A 17,267-nucleotide genomic window follows, 5' to 3' on the forward strand; every position below is an offset into this window, starting at 1 on the left:
CGTCGCAAAGTGGGTTAAACGATAGCTTCTTTCATCTCACTCGACTGCGCCTGCATATCCATATTCTGAGCCGCAAAATCATGTCGCAGAATATCCTGAGGCGACCTCTTCCTCTTATCACCGGTCAGCCGTCTCCGCACCCAGATCAAACCCATGGAAAGACAGAAGATGACCAGGATAGCGGCTAGAATGCCAAAACAGTAGGCCGCGACGATCCCACTCTTCTTGCCATGCTCAGTATTCAGGAAGCTGTATGTCCACCAGCCCTGATCGTAGTAGGTGATATAGGCGACACAGAGGTAGAACAGCAAGACGAGAATCAGGACAGGTACACCGATCCAGGGGTGCGGGGCCGTAGCCGGAAGGAAGATTTCCAGAAGGGCATAAAAGGAGTTCAGACCATGCTGAGAGATCTACAGGAAACCCTCGTTAGCACCGTTTACGTAAGTGGGAATGCAGGAATACGATGCGGGGGCGGAAGGACTCAAAGAGAGTGAGACAAAGAGGGGTTGAAAGGGCCAAACCTACATTCGACCAGCCCAGAAACGTGATCTTGTAAAACGGCGGTTTGAACAGAAGACCCCAAAAGACAATTGTTACGAGGAACGGGTAGGTTGTGATGCTCGCATACAGGAGTCCATGGAGCACGCGACATGCGCGCGGCCAGCGATCGAAGAGCACCGAGCGGCCCGTCCGTGCGTAGAGGGCTGTATGGATGGTGGATACTAGGAAGTAGATTCCCAAACCCCAGTACGTGAGCCAGGTGAAGTAGCTGAAGGATTCGCCGATTGCGACACGGTCATCGTGCGTACCGTACCAGATCCAGATGACAATAATGGTGGTGAAGATGTAGAGCGCGATCAGACCGCGCAAACATGCTAGCACAAGTGGTGATAGAAGCCATGAAGTTTCGAATTGGTGAAGGTGATCGTCTTTAGGATCGGCTCCGATGAGCGTCGCTCTGGAAGGGAGGCGCATAGTGGGTTCAGACAGAATTTCACGTAGTATTGAACTATAGCTTGTACCGATATAGCTCAGGTTAGCCCCCCTCGTATTCGAAGGTTGGTGGCCAACACAAGTGCGCTGGGATTGGAGTGAGAATCAGAGTCAAATCTGACAAGTCTGCTTCTACGAATGATTTTTCCGGCGAAAAATCGTCTACCATTTACCACCTTGGCTTGGGTTTCCTCGTGCGTCGTCGGCTCAGGAACTATACCCACTTTGGTTTCTGGGCATTGCGAGGCAAGGACCTATGACCCAAAAGGAACTGCATTCTACAGAGCTTAACAGTAAGTAGCTTAAGGCGGATGGAAAATCTGGCACCGGATTGGCTTGTTACCATGGCACCAGTCTCAATCCGGGCTACCTCCGAGGTGTACATGCAACTGCGGGGCGGAGTAGAAAGAAAATCCGGCGCAGGTCATGCAGGCTCGGGGGCGACGGTACATTAAGTATCTGTCACATGGATTAGTTATTGGTGGGATAAAAAAAGCAACATTGAACGACTAGCAGAGACTATTTTCTACTTTGTTGACACCCCTGAAGAGTTTTATGTGACATCTCCACCGCGACACGTATAATTGGCAGACCAAACCCAAACCAGTCTAGGTCAACCATGAAACAACCAAAATAGCCCGTGTGGGGAGAGCAGATGCGTATTCTAGAAGATCTTCCGATATTCATAGAATTGGATGGCGTCAATACGCCTTGGCAACCCCTGAATAAAGCAAACCAAAAGCGTTATGCAAGATGGGGGCTATACGGAGTAGAGAAATCAATTAATGTGATTGCTAGTACATTGTATCCCTATATCCCATTACTTATTGTATGACTGCCCCTTTCCAACCTTGGTAAGGTGGATCGTGCACGGGGCTTCTGTTGTCATCGTGTTCATTGTGATCGTCAGGGCCTCGCCCGTTTTTTCTCCTTTCTCTCTGTAGAACCTCTCTGGGCTGTCATTCCTTTGGCCTCATCGCCCATCCGCCCACTTGAGATACTCCATGCGCCTCTCGTAACCACCATCTGAAACGGATCTCGGGGCCACGCCATCCTGAAACTCTAACCCCCTACACCTCTCTCAGTTGGACGTCCCCCCGTGAACACAAACTCAACTCGCCTTGCATTCGAATGATGAACCCGCGTACAAAACTGAGCGAATGTCGCTCCAACTCTCACGACACTCTGCGAGGAGGGATGCCCTCCCCGCGGATTGCACATTTCGACGGCGAAGTCCCTCCGGCACTGTCTCCCCTCGATGCCTTTGCAGCTCAGGGTCGATTCCTAGCGCGACAGCTGGATGAATCCCGACTAGGTGAACGGCGAATGAGTCGCCTACCTCCTTCCAGTGTTGCCCGGTCGCTGTCCCGCCCACGACCAGGCTATTTCCGCTCCGCAAATAGCGAATCCAATACCGATACTCTCACGCGGCGACCGACTCAGAAAGGCCTTCCAGAGTTAGAGGAGCCAAAGTATCGCCCAATTTCGGAACACCCTCGATTTAGCTCGGTCTCACACGCCAGCAGCAATGCGGCAAGCTTTTACGAAGACGACGAGACCACCCCCCGGACAACTATAATCCAAGACGACCCCAGCGAGTGGGGGATACCTCGTTCGCATTCACCCGATACAGACTCGGTTTACGCAGATGAAGCGGAGGGCTCAGTGGGGGTGGTGGTGGATGACCCCTCGCGTCAGTCGTCGATGGACTCCATTACCAGCAGACTTCATATTCCACGAACTCTGGCTCCGCCAGTTTCGCCGCATTCTCGACCATCGAGCAGCGCCCGGGTGACTCAGCTGGAGAGCTCTGACGATGATTACAGTAGTTCCAATGCAGGTTCGACATTCTCCAAGCCACGGAAATTGTCATCGGGGAGTGCTGTATCGCTTCCATACTCACCTATGTCGACCTTTCCAGTTAGGCCACATCCTCGTTCGCCTTCAATAAGCTCGGAAACTTCGACGGGCACCAGCTACCTAGCGCGACCCTCCTTCAACTTCTCTCGACCTCTCAGTCGGTCCAGCACCAGTCTCTCGGCACCGGGGGCCCCAGAGCCAGCTACCGCCCCAGCTCCGGCGCCCCAGCGGCATCAATCCAACCATATGCATCGCCCGAGCAAGCCTACTCCGATTCTGGTTCCCTTGTCCACTGACCAGGCAGCTGCTACTCGACCAGCCGACGGGGAGCCATCCTCGGCGGTTTCTTCATTTGTGTACGCCAAGTATGCATTGCCGCGCGGGCGTGAGCCTTCCAGAGACTCGGTGATCTTTGCAGGCCTACAGACTCCACACTTTGAATGGAATGAGCCTCTGTTTGAAAATTCTCCCCCGCGTGAATCGGTTGAAGTACCTCGCTCAGCCCGCACTCCACCACCGACCAACCGCCAGCCAATGGATCACTCACCCAAGCCACATTCGATGTACGAAGTTCCGACTCCTGCAACGCCTGCTCCACCCTCACCCAAACTACCGGCCTCTTCGCCACGGCCGTCAACTTCTTCGTCAAAACCGCCGACTTCACCAATGCCCTCTGCACCGACACTGGCCACACCTGAGAAACCTAGACCTTCCACAGAATCCACCCGGTCCAACCACAAGACAAATGATAAAATCGAAACGGCCTCCTCGGCTGGCTCTGCGAGCACCTTGCGTCCCCAGACTGCCGCGACCCAGGCAACATCGAATACTTTGTCCGCTGACGATCATGTTACTAAGGGCATTGAACTGCACGAGAGTGGGTCTTTGAATGAATCGACCTATCACCTGCGGATTGCTGCGAAGCAAAATCACCCCACTGGAATGTTGCTATACGCGCTTGCCTGCCGTCATGGTTGGGGTATGCGTTCCAATCAAAAAGAAGGTGTGCGATGGCTACGCAAGGCTGTGGATTCAGTAGGGTTGGAAATGCTGGAGAACCCCGATGCTCCTGGCGCGTCCAAGGCAAAGGAGCTGCAGAAGGCTTACCGTGCCCAATTTGCTCTCAGCATCTATGAGCTGGGCGTTAGCCACTTGAATGGCTGGGGTATTGAACAGGATAGGTCTCTCGCTCTACGTTGTTTCGAAATCGCTGGTCAGTGGGGTGATGTTGATGCCATGGCCGAAGCTGGTTTCTGCTATGCAGAAGGTGTTGGTTGTAAGAAGGACATGAAGAAGGCTGCACGATTTTACCGCCAGGCCGAGTCCAATGGCATGAGCATGGTCGGCAACAGCTGGTAAGTGTCATATCTTGACTTCGCAAAGCTTCCACTAACGATTGAATAGGATCTACAAAGAAAAATACATGGGAGACGAGGCCAAAGAATCTCGCTCGCGCGGGCGAACGGTCAGCAGTGATAAGAAGAACCCTCGCAGTAAATCGCGCACCCGCAGTATCTTCCAACGGAAGAAGTCTGTACCCGAGTCATAGACTATGCATAAAGTACCCTCAGAAACCCCTAGGGGCAGAACCTTGCATTACCAGCAAAGCGTTTTTGGAGCGTTCTGAGCCGACCTTTGGTTTGACCATTCTTTTCATTTCTTATTCCCTATTTCTTTTCAGCATATCCCACCTTTTCTAAGCCGCCAGGGCAGCTGTTTTCGAGCATCTGGAACTGGACCAACTGCCTCGCGGGCATAATACTTCAGTTCTTTGTGGATACCCTTTTTTCTCTGATATCTTATTTTTTCACTCGCTGTGGCTTTTCTATTTCTTTTATCTTTTCTTGGCCATAGTCCCCCCTCGGGGGCTGATTCCCCCTTTCGCTTCTTTGAACATTTCTTCCCTTCTCATATCTACTTTTCTTTATCGGCAGACGCTTGCAAGCGTATTCTGCATCGGTTCACAATGAATCATGACCGGATCGAGGCCGTTGGACATTTCTGGTTACCTTTTGCATATTACCATCTATCTGTTTAGCACAGATTGATCTAATCGATATTGGATCATTGACTCCTACTCCATATATTACTACCTGTCCCATTCAGAATCTCTGAAGAGTCCACTATACAACAACAGCAAACGGGTTGGCGCCACCGAGAATGGTATCAATCACCGCTTGCGTACAAGGTGTATCGACGTCCTTTGCAGGAATCATCGTAGACGCCTTGCGAGTCTTCATTTCGGCAAGAATATTCACGCCATCGCCATTCGCAGAACTCTTCCATCCCAGCGCCTCCACACCCTTGGCTCCATCCCTCGCAAAAGCCAACCAGAAGTCCTGCATCGTATAACTAACCTCATTCTCGAAGGCAGTTGGCGGCCCTCGGTAATCCCCATAAGTCCCAAACAGCAACGGCAACTCCGAGCCATGGAATGCGCCGAACCAGAAATACGGCGAGATATTGCTAAAATTACCCCGATACTGATACCGAAAGGTCGGCAATCCTAGTGTCTCTCGATACCCCGTCGTCAGCATCGCCGGACACAAGAACGCATAGTCCGTATACCCATCTGCCACAGTAGCATTGGCCGCCGTCGTCTCAGGATCACTTGGCCAAGGCGCAGCCTCATAGCCCTCTCTGAGATTCGTTCCAAAAATAGCAGGCCGATCAGACAACGCACCCAGCTCATACCGAAGCGTATAATTCCCAAAAATAGAAATGTCATCAACAAATGGCACAAACTTTAACGGATTGTTCCCCGCTTCCTCATAATCCAAAATCACAGTCTCAATAGTCTCATAATCCACACCCTGCATACACTCCAACTCAATCGTATAGTTCGCACTCGAACAATTCACCTGCTCAGCCACATAACTGAAATTCGAAAACGTAGCATCGGACTTCTGATTGTTCAGAAACACAGAACCCGAATCCGAAATAAACCCACTAGCAATGGGATCCTCTGGATAAGCAAAGTTCAGTAGATCAACACTCCCAGCCCCAGAACTCTGTCCCCAAAGAACAATCCGATCCGGATCTCCACCAAACGCAGCAATATTCTCCTGCGCCCATTCAAGCGCCATCCTCTGATCCAGTAGCCCCGGATTCTGGAACTCAAGTGCCCCAGACCCGGGGTACCCAAAGATATTAACCCGAGTATTAAGTGAGATAACAATATGAGCCTGTGTGCGCTCAACCCACTGGGCGGGAATTTGATACAATACATCGATTCCACCGGTTGTATAACCACCGCCGAAAAGGTATATGAATACCGGGAGGAGTTCTGTCTTTTTGTTTGGGGTGTGTAATGGTGCCCAGATGGCGAGGTTGAGACAGTCCTCGGCTGTGGATCCGTTGAAGTTGAGTTGTGTCACAACTGTATTGTCAATGGATGCGCTTGTCCCGTGGATCTGGGGACAGGCTGGGCCTAGGCTTGTGGATATTATGGTCTCTCGGGGCTGGGATAAGGCTTGCGGGGGACGGAAACGGAGGTTGTTCAGCGGTGGTTGGGCGTATGGGACGTTGAGGAATTGGCGGACGTTGGGGGTTGTTCCGTTAATGAGGCCGATTACTGCGCTTTGAGTTAGGTCGGATTTCAGGGTTGGAGGTTGTGAGTCTTACTTTTTCCGCTGGAGGTCTGGACTTCCAGATCAATTTCCTGTGCGCTGCTTCTGGTATGACGAGACGGCGCTGCTATAGCTGTGCTGCAAAAAGCCACTGCAAGCGCAGCTATCGATGTGAAAACGCGCATTGAGATGTTTTGCTACCCCTCGGGAGTATGAACACTGCAGGCGAGGATTGTTTTTATTCAGCACTATCCAAGGTTACAAACTAAAGGAAAAGCCGACTACTATATACCCTCGGATTAGCCCGCGGCCTACCTTTAGAACCGGATACTTCCTTTTTCAGGGATCAAAATATTCCAACGGCACCCCCACGACCCCGCAATACGAAGAGGTAATCCCGGAAACAAGGTAGTGGCATGTTGTAGGCTCATATCTGCGGCATCGGTTGCAATAGTCGGGGGTTGTGTCGATCTTGGGACTAGTGCATGTGGGGGATACGCTAATTTCTGATATCCGATATGTACTCCGGACTTTAGAATGCGGGGTGCAGGGTCTCGGAGAGAGACTCGGACTTACCGTATGAAAATTAAGCAAGGGGCATTAGCTAACGAAAATAATAAATTAGGCTGGAAGACAAATCCCTGAATTGTACTAGCAGTGTACATATATGTAAGTTCAAGAATTGGAGGATATCTACACCTGGGCACTTGAGCTATGATGGCACTAATCAATGACCATTCTTGTGAGATGTATATAGTATATCTAAAGTATTGCAGTTCCAAGTATCTCGTTATATGTAGAGGTCCTGTGGCACCGTATTCTTTGAGTAATCTTCACACCCCATCGGACTCTGGAAGCCTGATTCTCTCCATACACATGTCACGAGAAAGGTGTAGTGCTTTCCCTGTTTTGCAAATTGAAATCTGCTCCATGAACTAAGAGCATCCTAAGTATTGTCTTTGAACGTTGTTGGTAGTCACGATGAGTATTGTCTGTCCATCATAATCAGCAGAATCAGGATTTGCGCCACTCGAAATATATCGAAGAACTTGACAACACGATCTTACATGATATTTCCAATGAACCAGTATAGATTATGGGGACCCAAAAGATATTCTCAGTACCTTGGTAATCTATTCCTGAGGAATGTATAAGGCTGAAAAGGCTGGGAGTGACTTCGAAATATCCTGAGCGGTCCCTGATTCAGCTAAGCTACCAAAACGCGTGCCTGGATATGTTTCTATAAGCTGGTGTTGAACTTTACAAGGAAAATGAGAACTTTGACAATATGTCCATATTTGATTGAAAGCTGCCAAATAGAAAAACAACAAGACTTCTTCCAACGGAGACTTAAGCACGTATGTGTGTAGGGGAAATGTTGTTGCAAACGAGACCACGAGGAGGGACTCTCATAAATATCTTGTTTACTTTCTCTCATCTTCTCTACTCTACAACTTCCAACTTCATACGTTCCTCCTTCCTGAACCCATTCAAATCTACCTTGCTCCAGCATTAATCAACAGAGTCGCGGTTACACTCCTTCAACCCCCAGAAAAAGAACCACCATGACAGCCCCCACGTTCATATGCACGAATTGGAGCCCGGAGCATCCAACTTGCAAAAAAGAAGGCACTTTTACGTGTAAGAATTGTTTACTTGTCATTGTGAGTCCCCTAAGTGGTTAGATTGTCCATGAATGCCCTTAACATATATGCGTGCAGTATTGCGGTGCAGAATGCCAAAAGTCACACTGGCCTGAGCATAAGGTCGAGTGCAAGTCGGACTTGGGTAAAGAAGACTGGCAGCCATCATGGGCCCTTGAAGAGAGAGCCACAGAATTTGCTAATAACAGTGGTGGAGAGTTGTTTGGAGGGCAGAAGTACCTCTGGGGTAACGTCCCTGCTTACGACGTCCTGAAGCTGGGGTCAAACGAAGGCGAGGGATATGCCAAAGACCTAAATGTTTTGTTTGCAGGTAAGTGATGATTACTGACTTTGGTGATTGTTCGAGCTTACCTTTGATAATAGCTGCTGGAGACCTTCGGAATGTTGTGAAGACGATTGTCAACCTTCCGACTAGCTACAACCACGGCCTCACAATAACGATAAACGATTTTGACATTGACTTAGTCGCACGAAATGTGATTATCCTTCTTATTGCATTGGTTGTCGATGACATGGACGAGGCTGTTGATTGCATCATTCACGTCTGGTACTCGACTCTCATGCGCCCATCGGACATGGTCGTCCTTGAAACTCGCATTCGACCTCTGATCAGAGACGTTTGCCATAGAGTCAAGAACAAGCCACCGGAAAAGCACTTTAGCAGGAACTGGGAATTTGGAGATCGCTCGCTGAGGGTCATTCTCACACCACCGCAGTGGAACCACCTTTTACGCTTCTTGGAGAAGCCAGTCGGCTTAAATGCCGAGAGAGTACGCCAGATCCGCACAGCTACTACCTTGGCACATTCAAGGAGGGACTATCGCGACCGACACATGACCTTCCTGTCACCTTCTCAGCGGCTTTGTTTCTACAAATTTCGTGAGGATGGTCTTTTGCTTCCATTTGGATATCCACGTCATGAATTTACGGAGCCAAACCCGTACGTTGCAGAGAATAGGATATTGATACAAGGCTGACAAATACCAGGACATTTTTCCAGGATACTGATACCTGGCCGATGAAAGACAGCGCTGATCCTCTTACTAGCTGGTCCTTGGAAGAGGTCTTACATACGTCGAGCGGACCCGCAACTGTTGACATGTACGGCAAGCTGTTATTCTTCCTTCGCGGACAGTTCCATTCGTTCTTGAACCGAATTCAAAATTCTAGAATGCGTTTTATGATTCTTAACTTCAATCCAAAGGATCTTCCTGATCGTGTTGAAAAGGACTTTTATAGCCGCATTGAGGTAAGTGATCATCCCACAATTACCAAGGCCCGCTATAGAATGAAACCACCCTATCTCGGAATTTTCCAACTCTTTGAGGGGTAAAATCACTGACAATACTAGGTGTCGGGCATTGCAGACGCAGGTGCGCTTGGAATCCACCGCACGCTAAATCTGATGGTTCCTCTACTCCAATCACCACTCCAGAACCCACACGCTACCCTCATAACCCTCTTCTTGAACACTGTCAACGATAACTTGACAGCCCAGGACAAACTTAAGAGCGTGAGTATGACAGGCCGAGAAATGAGGAGTCTCTTTGAGTATCTCCCTCCAAACGGGTCTCCCATCGATGGATTCGAAACCGGGGTTGTCAAGTTCTCATTTGCCCGGGAGATTGTCGGCAGATACGATCACGTTTTTGACAGGTATAATGCGAAACATACTATCCCGTCGATATCGGACACCATGCTAATACTGATAAAGGTTCATGAAGAAGAATGGATTCAAAACAGCGGCCGAAGACTTTGGCGTGAAAATGAAGGAAAAACACACTATTATTGAAAAATGGCCTTTCAGGTTGAAACTACGACCTGGAAAACCTGGGGCTCAAGAGGAATTTGATCGGAGTATGAGAGAAGGCATCTCCGGAAAAGAGCGATTTGTGGAGTGGAAGAAGATTCGTTAGGGTACGGTTTGAATTGTGTCAGTTATTCAAATACTTCCAGATTCCAATATTGAGAAATGAAATCCAAAGTCCCCTCTTATAACTTATAATAGGCCCGTGGAATATTATCATAGTACGGCACGACAACCAAGTCCGGGGAATCAGTAAGCCCAACCATCATAGTCGTAACAGGATGAGTCGGCTTCCGATCCACAATAAGATTAATGCAACTTGGACCCGATTGTTCCTGGTAATTGACAACAGTGCTCGCAATTTCAGAGATCCTAGTCACCTTCGCAGCAGTATTCTGCAATCCCTTCGCCACAACGTCATACTCAGTTTCAGGATTCAGAGAACTGGCCGGTCGTGCTGAGTGACTGCTTCCATATACCAAATCCTGCCCGTTGATGCTCATCCCCCAAACAGAGTTGTTGACCACAACAGTCATGACATTCAAATTGAATCGTTTGTATGTATCAAGCTCCATTATGTGGAAGCCCGCAGATCCATCGCCTTGGATATTGACGACCTTGCGATCGGGTGCTGCAATTGCACTGCCGAGTGTATATCCGAAGCCGTTGCCGAGGAATCCTAGGTATCCTGTCGAAGTAATGACCGTACTAGGTTGGCAACGCGATGCCAGATCGCCTGCCCAGACTCCTGCTTCCCCTCCATCCAGTACAATGATACTTCCCGGCTCGATGGCGGAGAAGAGGGATTTCAGCGCATGGTAAGGGTGAAGAAGGCCCGTTGTTTCTGCAGGATCTTTCTCGAAGGGTGATTTGGCAGAGGACAGGCTCAGAACCGATTGGACCCATGCTTCATCGGCAGAGCTTTGGTACGCAGTTCCGAGCTTGGTGTACATCGTTGATGAAAACGCTTCAATATCAGAAACAATTCCCAGTTTGACAGGTAATGTACGACCGATTTCACTGCCATCACAGTCGACTTGAATTAGTGTGCAGTCATGGGGGATTATGGCGCCGCTCTTGCCACCGAGGAACATTCCTGTCCGGGCACCGAGGAGGAGCACTAGGTCTGGTCTGGCGAGCTGTACAAGTGGCAGTTTCGCCAGTGTCCCTGCTGTGCCGCTTGAAAGCATGATAGATTGTGGATGAAACATAGCATATTCTGAACTGTTAAAGACTGGGATGTTGCATGTTTCTGCTAGCTTAAAGATACTCTCTCGTGCCTAATCTGGTTAGCTTTGTCAGGAGTCCTCGGAGCATGACTTACCTGGAGTCTCCCTGCGCCGGTCCCTGTGATGATCACAGGACGCTTTGCTGCGCGGATTAGTTGAGCCGCTTCGTCGATGGCAGCAGGATGTGGACCTGGTGGGTATGTTGGTGGAGATGTAATAGACCCCCACGAGATGAGCTTGGGATGGATTGGGGAAAAGAGTACATCGATAGGGAAGTCGAGAAGAACGGGACCTGGTTAAATATTAGAGAGAAGCATGAAGCTTATTGCTCGAAGAAGTACCTGGTGGGCTAGATTGAGCGACCCGCATTGCATGGGACACAATCCTTGGGCATTCTTCCGGTGCTATAACTCGATGAGCGAACTTCGTCAACGGACGTGCAGCAACGACTTGATCGATTGATCCTTGAAGGGAATTGTTTTCCGTATCTCGAATCGGAGGAGAAGAAGTTATACACAGAATCGGGCTTCGATCGGCAGACGCCGTAGCTAAACCGGCGAGTCCATTTGAAAAGCTATATAGGAATTTAGATTTGAACTATAATGAGATTAAGTTTAAATGCTGAGCTCACCCGCTGTTGGCGGTGACAAAACACACGCCTGGCTTTGTACTGATCCGACAATATCCCTCTGCAGCCTGGACAGCCACAGTCTCGTGTCGAGTATCGATGAGACGAATACCGATGCTCTCGCATCCCATTAGAAAGGCATCTAGATGGCCTCCATGGAGTCCAAAAGCGACTTCCACGCCGAGCTGCTTAAGTGATTGGGCTAGTAGGTCTCCGCCTGTCAGCTCGCGGCCTGGTGGGTACTGAAGTGGAAAGCTGGACATGTTGACTTGAACTGCGGATAAATTTCTGTCTACGGGAACCTTGCGTAGGTGACTGCAACCTTGAAAGGCTAAATGCTCAGATGATATTTCGGTTTCCTTATATCAATATTGCGGGGTCGGCTAATGTGATGTATCCGGAATGTGGAGAAGGAGGGGAATTCAATGCACAATGACTTCAGCTTAGACATGCCTGCATGTATGAGTCCTGGCATCGAGAGAGACGAATTCTAGTCCTAGTGCTGGATACATTATGAAAAGGAAGAAGATGAGACACGGGAGTAAAGAGTATTCAAAAGGCTAGCTGAACCGAGTAGATCAAGTCTTTGTAGCCTTCGCAAAAGCAGCCCGAATTTTAAGAATCGCACTCTGTTCACTAGCCGCATTATCCAGTAATTTAGCAGCGCCCTCCAAAAGTCCACCTTCCGAGTTGTTAATCTCCCGGTAATTGCCATCCCAACTATAAAGAACATCTCCATGTCTCTTCTCATCTGCGAAGAGCAAAGCCACACTCCTGGCAACAACATCCGGAGTCTGAGAGCTGACATTGATCTTCTGGAGCAAAGCACCAGGCATAATTCCAGTATCCGTCCACGAAGGTGCAATAGCATTGATTCGTACTTTGCCTTCAAATGGCTCAACGAAGGCCCGGACCATACCCAGGACGCCGTGCTTGGCGATCGTGTAATCTCCAGTACTGAAGGTCTGGAATGATGAAGCAGATGCCGCAAGCACAATACTGCCGACTCCAGCGTTCTCGGGGGCAAGTTTTGTCATGTATGCGTGTGCGAGATGGATAGTATTGATCACGGCAAGGAAATTCACATTGATAACTCGAAGATTCGGGGGCTCAACTTGGCCGTCTTCGTTGAGCTTCACCTCCATGAAATTGGGTGTTGGGGCGATTCCTGCATTGGCGAAGACGTGGTCGATGCGGCCGAACCATTCCATTGCTTGGGTGAACATGTTGCGTAGACTCTCCCATTCTGTGACATTGACGTTGAGGAACTTGAGGTTTTCGTTGTTGGTGAATTCGGGCTTAGGGGGGTTCATGTCTCCCACTACCACTTTTGCGCCTAGGTCTAGACATAGTTGGGCCGTTGCTCTGCCGATTCCGGAGGATCCACCTATACTTGTCAGATGAATCATGGCGTGTTTTCGAGGGAGCGGGGTGATTACCTGTGATCAGGATGACTTTATCTTTGATGCCTACAAGGTCATCGTCGGTGATATGAACTCTGGCCATGATTGGAGATGTCTATAACTTGGAATAAGTAAAAGAAATCTATGTCTTCCTCTAGTCTCTCTTTATAAGTTGGTGCGGGGCCATATGCCAAAGTTTACTTCCTTCTTTGCCGATTGGACGTGCCTAGGCTTAAAGCAGTGGGGCTTGACGGGTCTCCATAGTTCAATAATTTCAGCTGGTATAGCACAAGGCAATCCATGCCGACCTGCGCAGAATTTGCGAAAGTGTAAGCACGGAGAGACCGAAAACAATGGAGACCATAAAGTATAATTTCCATTCCAAAATTACGTCAAATAATTAATCATTTTCTCCCGAGCTTGCTCCACTTGATCCTGTACATCCAAGTCCCAGAGCCACTTCATCCGTTCCTGAAATGTAATTTTTAACTTCTCAGCATCGCTTCCCACTCCATCTAAACACAAGCAAAGAAGATCAGCATTCTCTTTGCTGCTTGTGACCACCCGTTGGCTACGAGGCCGTCTGATCTCATCATATGCCCGAAAGGCGGCCACGACATCGTCCGCTGATCTAACTCGTGCATCACCAAGTAACTCCGCCAGAACATGGGCATCTTCAATGGCCTGTCCAGCTCCAGCTCCCTGATGCGGCGTTGAAGCATGAGCCGCATCACCCAGAATCGCAACACGCGACTGAGAAAACGTCTCTAGATGCGGATGTTCGAAAATTGCCCATTGCGACGGATCGGGCATATGCTTCAGGTCGTTAAGACATATCAAATCTAGATTATAAGATTCAAACCAGAGAACATACCTCAACAAGTTCCTTCCAATACCTCCCCATCCCCTTAGCATCACGACGCATATCCTCCCTCTCCGCACCCCGCACCCAAGTTTCGCAATCCCACTTCTTACTAAGAACATAAAGTCCTACATTCACCTTCTTCGCCCGCATAATCGGGTATGAGATTCCATAAACCCCTTCGCCAAGGTATAGAGTCGATACCCTCGCGCGCTGATCCCCAACTGCTTTGACCATATCGTCCATATCAAGCACAGCACGATATCCATACATCCCACTATACCGCGGTTGACCCGAGCCCGGGAAAATAGACTCTTTGACCTTAGATTTAATCCCATCGCAACCAATGACCACATCAGCGCGTATTTGACTCCCATCTTCAAAATTCAATTGTACTCCAGTACCATCTTGAATAAGATTCTCAAGCCGCTTTCCGAAATGCACAATCTCGGCCGGTATTAGGCTGACGAGCGCATCTAGGAAGTCGGATCTGCGTACTGTCGTCTGTCCGGATGGGTTTGCTTTTAGATCTATCAATAGGTCTCCCTCGTGGATGCCACAGGCCCATAATATCTCGAACCATGTTTCGCGGTATGATTCGTAGCCTGGACTATCTGCGTGCGTGGTGACGAGTGAGTCGTAGATTGCGCGGATGTCTGGGTCTAGGAGGGGAAGGGCGCGGTGGGCGGCTGGTCCTATTGAGAGCCCGAGGCCGATTTCTTGGAAGCAGGAGGCTGCTTCATAGATTTGGACTGGGACACCGCGGCGGAGGAGGGCTGTTGCTAGCGTCAGACCACCTATTCCGCCGCCTACTATTGTGATTGTGAAGTTTTTAGAGGCATCCATTGATGTTGTGTTGGGCAATCGTTTGAGGGGTATACAAGGTTTAAGTTTGTGTTACTGATGCGGGGTTTTGCTTATTTGGTCCAGGGGTCCGGGATCTATGAGCCGTGGGTGGTTGGCGGGAAGAGCCGCTTATTGTGATTTGCAGATGTATTTGATTTATTTGAATTGAGATTTGCAAACTGGGTATTCGATGGTATTCATCAACGCGATCCTGTCGCGGGCGAAAAGAGTTCTGACACCAGAAGAAAAGGAGCTGGTTAAAGCTCGACAATGGGGATCAAGCCCTGGAAGAAGTACATTCTATATTTGCAGTGAGCGGCATGACTATGTCGATATTAGCATGGGAAAGACATTAACCATAGCATGAGGACGAACCTGGACTGGCAGACTGGATCATCGAGATCCATCCAGGCCTTTCAAATTTGCAGCCTGTAGAAAGCGGGATCCAGATAATAGATTAAAGAGACCGTCCTCGAGATTGAACGATGCCAGGCACAGAATCAGATCATAGGCGCCGTCACAGACCGCTGTCCGTTATCCCATTTATGCGGTCCAATCGGATCATCCCGCCCATACTCTGACGCATCCTCAAAATCAACATTCCCCCGCTCCCTTTCTCTAGAACTAGGCGAGGTCGAATCCGTGTCATCAAGTGCACGCCGAAATCGCAGGAATTCCTGTGAGTCCACATTGTGAATCGGGTACATAGTGCCCATTTCCATGGACTGAAGCGCCGCCCGTTGAATCTGACGGAGATCGTCGCGGAGGCCGGAGACCTGGCTTTCGAGGTTGCGGCGGGCGGTTTGTTCGCGGCGGAGGAGCGTTACTAGCGTACTGTACTGCTCGATTGACACGCCGCTGAATTCCGAGAGGGAGGTTGCGGATGGTGCGGGGCGGATGCTTCGGCTCATTGTTTCTTGTCGGATTGTGCTTGTGCTTGATGGGCGCACCGTGGAGAAAGTGGCTAGGGGGCTAGGGGATTCGTCCCGGTCGCGGTCACGTTCGCGGTCTCGGTCGGATGAGCCTAGGTATCCGGATGATGGTTTGTTGCGTGTGTGGGGGCTGTATTGGTCGGCGGAGGGGGTGCGTTTCTGTCTGGACGACGATCGTTCTGTTGACCCGTTGGTGGGACTGGATTGCATGCGGGCAATTGCGAATTCCAGGTCTATCATCTTTACTTCGAGGGTATTTAATCGTTGCTCCACAGTTAGACCGTCGTCTTGTTGCATGGTGTAAACAAAATTGCCCACATTAGGGGGTAGGCTCATTTGTTCTGCCCGTTCGTCGGCTTCGTTGATCGATGGTGCCACAGATGTTTGAGTAGCACTGGTCACTGTAGTTCCTGAAGACGGTCTGGCGGAATGGGCGCTGACAGAGCTTCCAAGGATGGGTGATTTGTCGTCGGGGCCCGAAGTCGGAATGGAGGTGGTGCGGGGTGGCCACTCCTCATGTGATTGTTCATTTACAAGGTTCTGCAGCGCTTCTGCACTTCTAGACCGTCGGTTAAGTAGCATACTGTACCGGCGTCCTTCTTGGATATGACGGTCTTCTTGTGGATCGGAAATTGCAGACGCAACTGCAAATCGTGATTCGTCGTCGGAGAAGATTACACTGGGAAGTGTTGCTCGTCGGCGGCGTGTTGGTAAGCCAGGCGATGGCAAGGAACCCCCCGTCGCGCTTGTCGGTGACAGATGTGTCTCCGCAAACTGCAATTGTAGGTTCTCCTCCGAAAGTGGACTACTCCGTTTCGAATCTGTAGGTGTGGGGACTGCAAGGAATGATTTGCTTTCCGGTCCTGATCTTCTCACTGGGGTTATATAGAGAGCCTCGTTTGGGCTTTCTTCCATCCCATCCGCTGCGCTCTGTCTTTTCCGATTGAAAATCTTGCGCATCACAGTTTTCAATGTACTTCCGGTTCGTCGGTGTGCAAGGGTCGGAGTCTGAAAGCTGATGGGGGGTAGAGCGGTATCGTACTGGTCCAAGCAGAGGGCCGCCGGGTTCGAAGCTGAGCGCTCGGCGCGCCCGGACGATAATCGATGCTGTTCACTTCCAGCTGACTCGCTTCCGGCGCTTGTGATAGATCGAGGGTAATGTCCTGACATCGCTGGGATGTCCGTTCAAGTCACCCGTTGAGATTCCACCTCATTAAAGGATTATTCGTCGCGGCACATAGGGGTATATCGCAAAAAAAGGCAGAAAGAAGAAAAAGAAAAAAAGGGGTCGATAGCGAATGTCGAGAAAGGGTATAAAACGCGAATTATGAACCGCTCAGCGGAGACTGAGTCGAGAACTAAGAAGGGCTGACAAATTAGTTGCATTCAACTAGTCACTCAATCCCTACATACATCAGGATCATAATTGCACTGTTCCCGACGGGTTGGCCGTTTGTGGTTTCACAGCGTA

General features: G+C 49.7%; 8 protein-coding genes across 8 annotated transcripts; 2 read left to right on the plus strand and 6 right to left on the minus strand.

Annotated features, from left to right (window-relative positions):
• Positions 1-14: 14 nt before the first annotated feature.
• Positions 15-978, minus strand: N7503_009200 (uncharacterized protein; the record flags this gene model as incomplete). The annotated part of the gene is made up of 2 exons (XM_057068747.1): positions 15-413; positions 529-978. The coding sequence occupies 2 exons, from the start codon at positions 976-978 to the stop codon at positions 15-17; spliced, it is 849 nt and encodes a 282-aa protein (XP_056919602.1).
• A 1,149-nt stretch (positions 979-2,127) lies between these two features.
• On the plus strand, positions 2,128-4,405 carry N7503_009201 (tetratricopeptide repeat protein; the record flags this gene model as incomplete). Its single annotated transcript, XM_057068748.1, has 2 exons — positions 2,128-4,211; positions 4,261-4,405. The coding sequence occupies 2 exons, from the start codon at positions 2,128-2,130 to the stop codon at positions 4,403-4,405; spliced, it is 2,229 nt and encodes a 742-aa protein (XP_056919603.1).
• A 574-nt stretch (positions 4,406-4,979) lies between these two features.
• N7503_009202 (uncharacterized protein) lies at positions 4,980-6,610 on the minus strand (the record flags this gene model as incomplete). The annotated part of the gene is made up of 2 exons (XM_057068749.1): positions 4,980-6,430; positions 6,481-6,610. The coding sequence occupies 2 exons, from the start codon at positions 6,608-6,610 to the stop codon at positions 4,980-4,982; spliced, it is 1,581 nt and encodes a 526-aa protein (XP_056919604.1).
• A 1,380-nt stretch (positions 6,611-7,990) lies between these two features.
• On the plus strand, positions 7,991-10,005 carry N7503_009203 (uncharacterized protein; the record flags this gene model as incomplete). Its single annotated transcript, XM_057068750.1, has 6 exons — positions 7,991-8,089; positions 8,147-8,399; positions 8,453-9,029; positions 9,077-9,338; positions 9,441-9,745; positions 9,804-10,005. The coding sequence occupies 6 exons, from the start codon at positions 7,991-7,993 to the stop codon at positions 10,003-10,005; spliced, it is 1,698 nt and encodes a 565-aa protein (XP_056919605.1).
• Positions 10,006-10,081: 76 nt separating this feature from the next.
• N7503_009204 (thiamine pyrophosphate-binding protein) lies at positions 10,082-12,016 on the minus strand (the record flags this gene model as incomplete). The annotated part of the gene is made up of 4 exons (XM_057068751.1): positions 10,082-11,176; positions 11,221-11,417; positions 11,467-11,699; positions 11,757-12,016. The coding sequence occupies 4 exons, from the start codon at positions 12,014-12,016 to the stop codon at positions 10,082-10,084; spliced, it is 1,785 nt and encodes a 594-aa protein (XP_056919606.1).
• Positions 12,017-12,331: 315 nt separating this feature from the next.
• On the minus strand, positions 12,332-13,259 carry N7503_009205 (uncharacterized protein; the record flags this gene model as incomplete). The annotated part of the gene is made up of 2 exons (XM_057068752.1): positions 12,332-13,140; positions 13,193-13,259. The coding sequence occupies 2 exons, from the start codon at positions 13,257-13,259 to the stop codon at positions 12,332-12,334; spliced, it is 876 nt and encodes a 291-aa protein (XP_056919607.1).
• Positions 13,260-13,543: 284 nt separating this feature from the next.
• N7503_009206 (uncharacterized protein) lies at positions 13,544-14,864 on the minus strand (the record flags this gene model as incomplete). The annotated part of the gene is made up of 2 exons (XM_057068753.1): positions 13,544-13,972; positions 14,031-14,864. The coding sequence occupies 2 exons, from the start codon at positions 14,862-14,864 to the stop codon at positions 13,544-13,546; spliced, it is 1,263 nt and encodes a 420-aa protein (XP_056919608.1).
• A 500-nt stretch (positions 14,865-15,364) lies between these two features.
• N7503_009207 (uncharacterized protein) lies at positions 15,365-16,966 on the minus strand (the record flags this gene model as incomplete). The annotated part of the gene is made up of 1 exon (XM_057068754.1): positions 15,365-16,966. The coding sequence occupies one exon, from the start codon at positions 16,964-16,966 to the stop codon at positions 15,365-15,367; it is 1,602 nt and encodes a 533-aa protein (XP_056919609.1).
• Between the last annotated feature and the right edge of the window lie 301 nt (positions 16,967-17,267).

Source organism: Penicillium pulvis (assembly GCF_028828015.1).
Source record: "Penicillium pulvis strain IBT 33274 chromosome Unknown contig_7_segment1_segment0, whole genome shotgun sequence".
In the NCBI taxonomy this organism is placed as follows: domain Eukaryota; kingdom Fungi; phylum Ascomycota; class Eurotiomycetes; order Eurotiales; family Aspergillaceae; genus Penicillium; species Penicillium pulvis.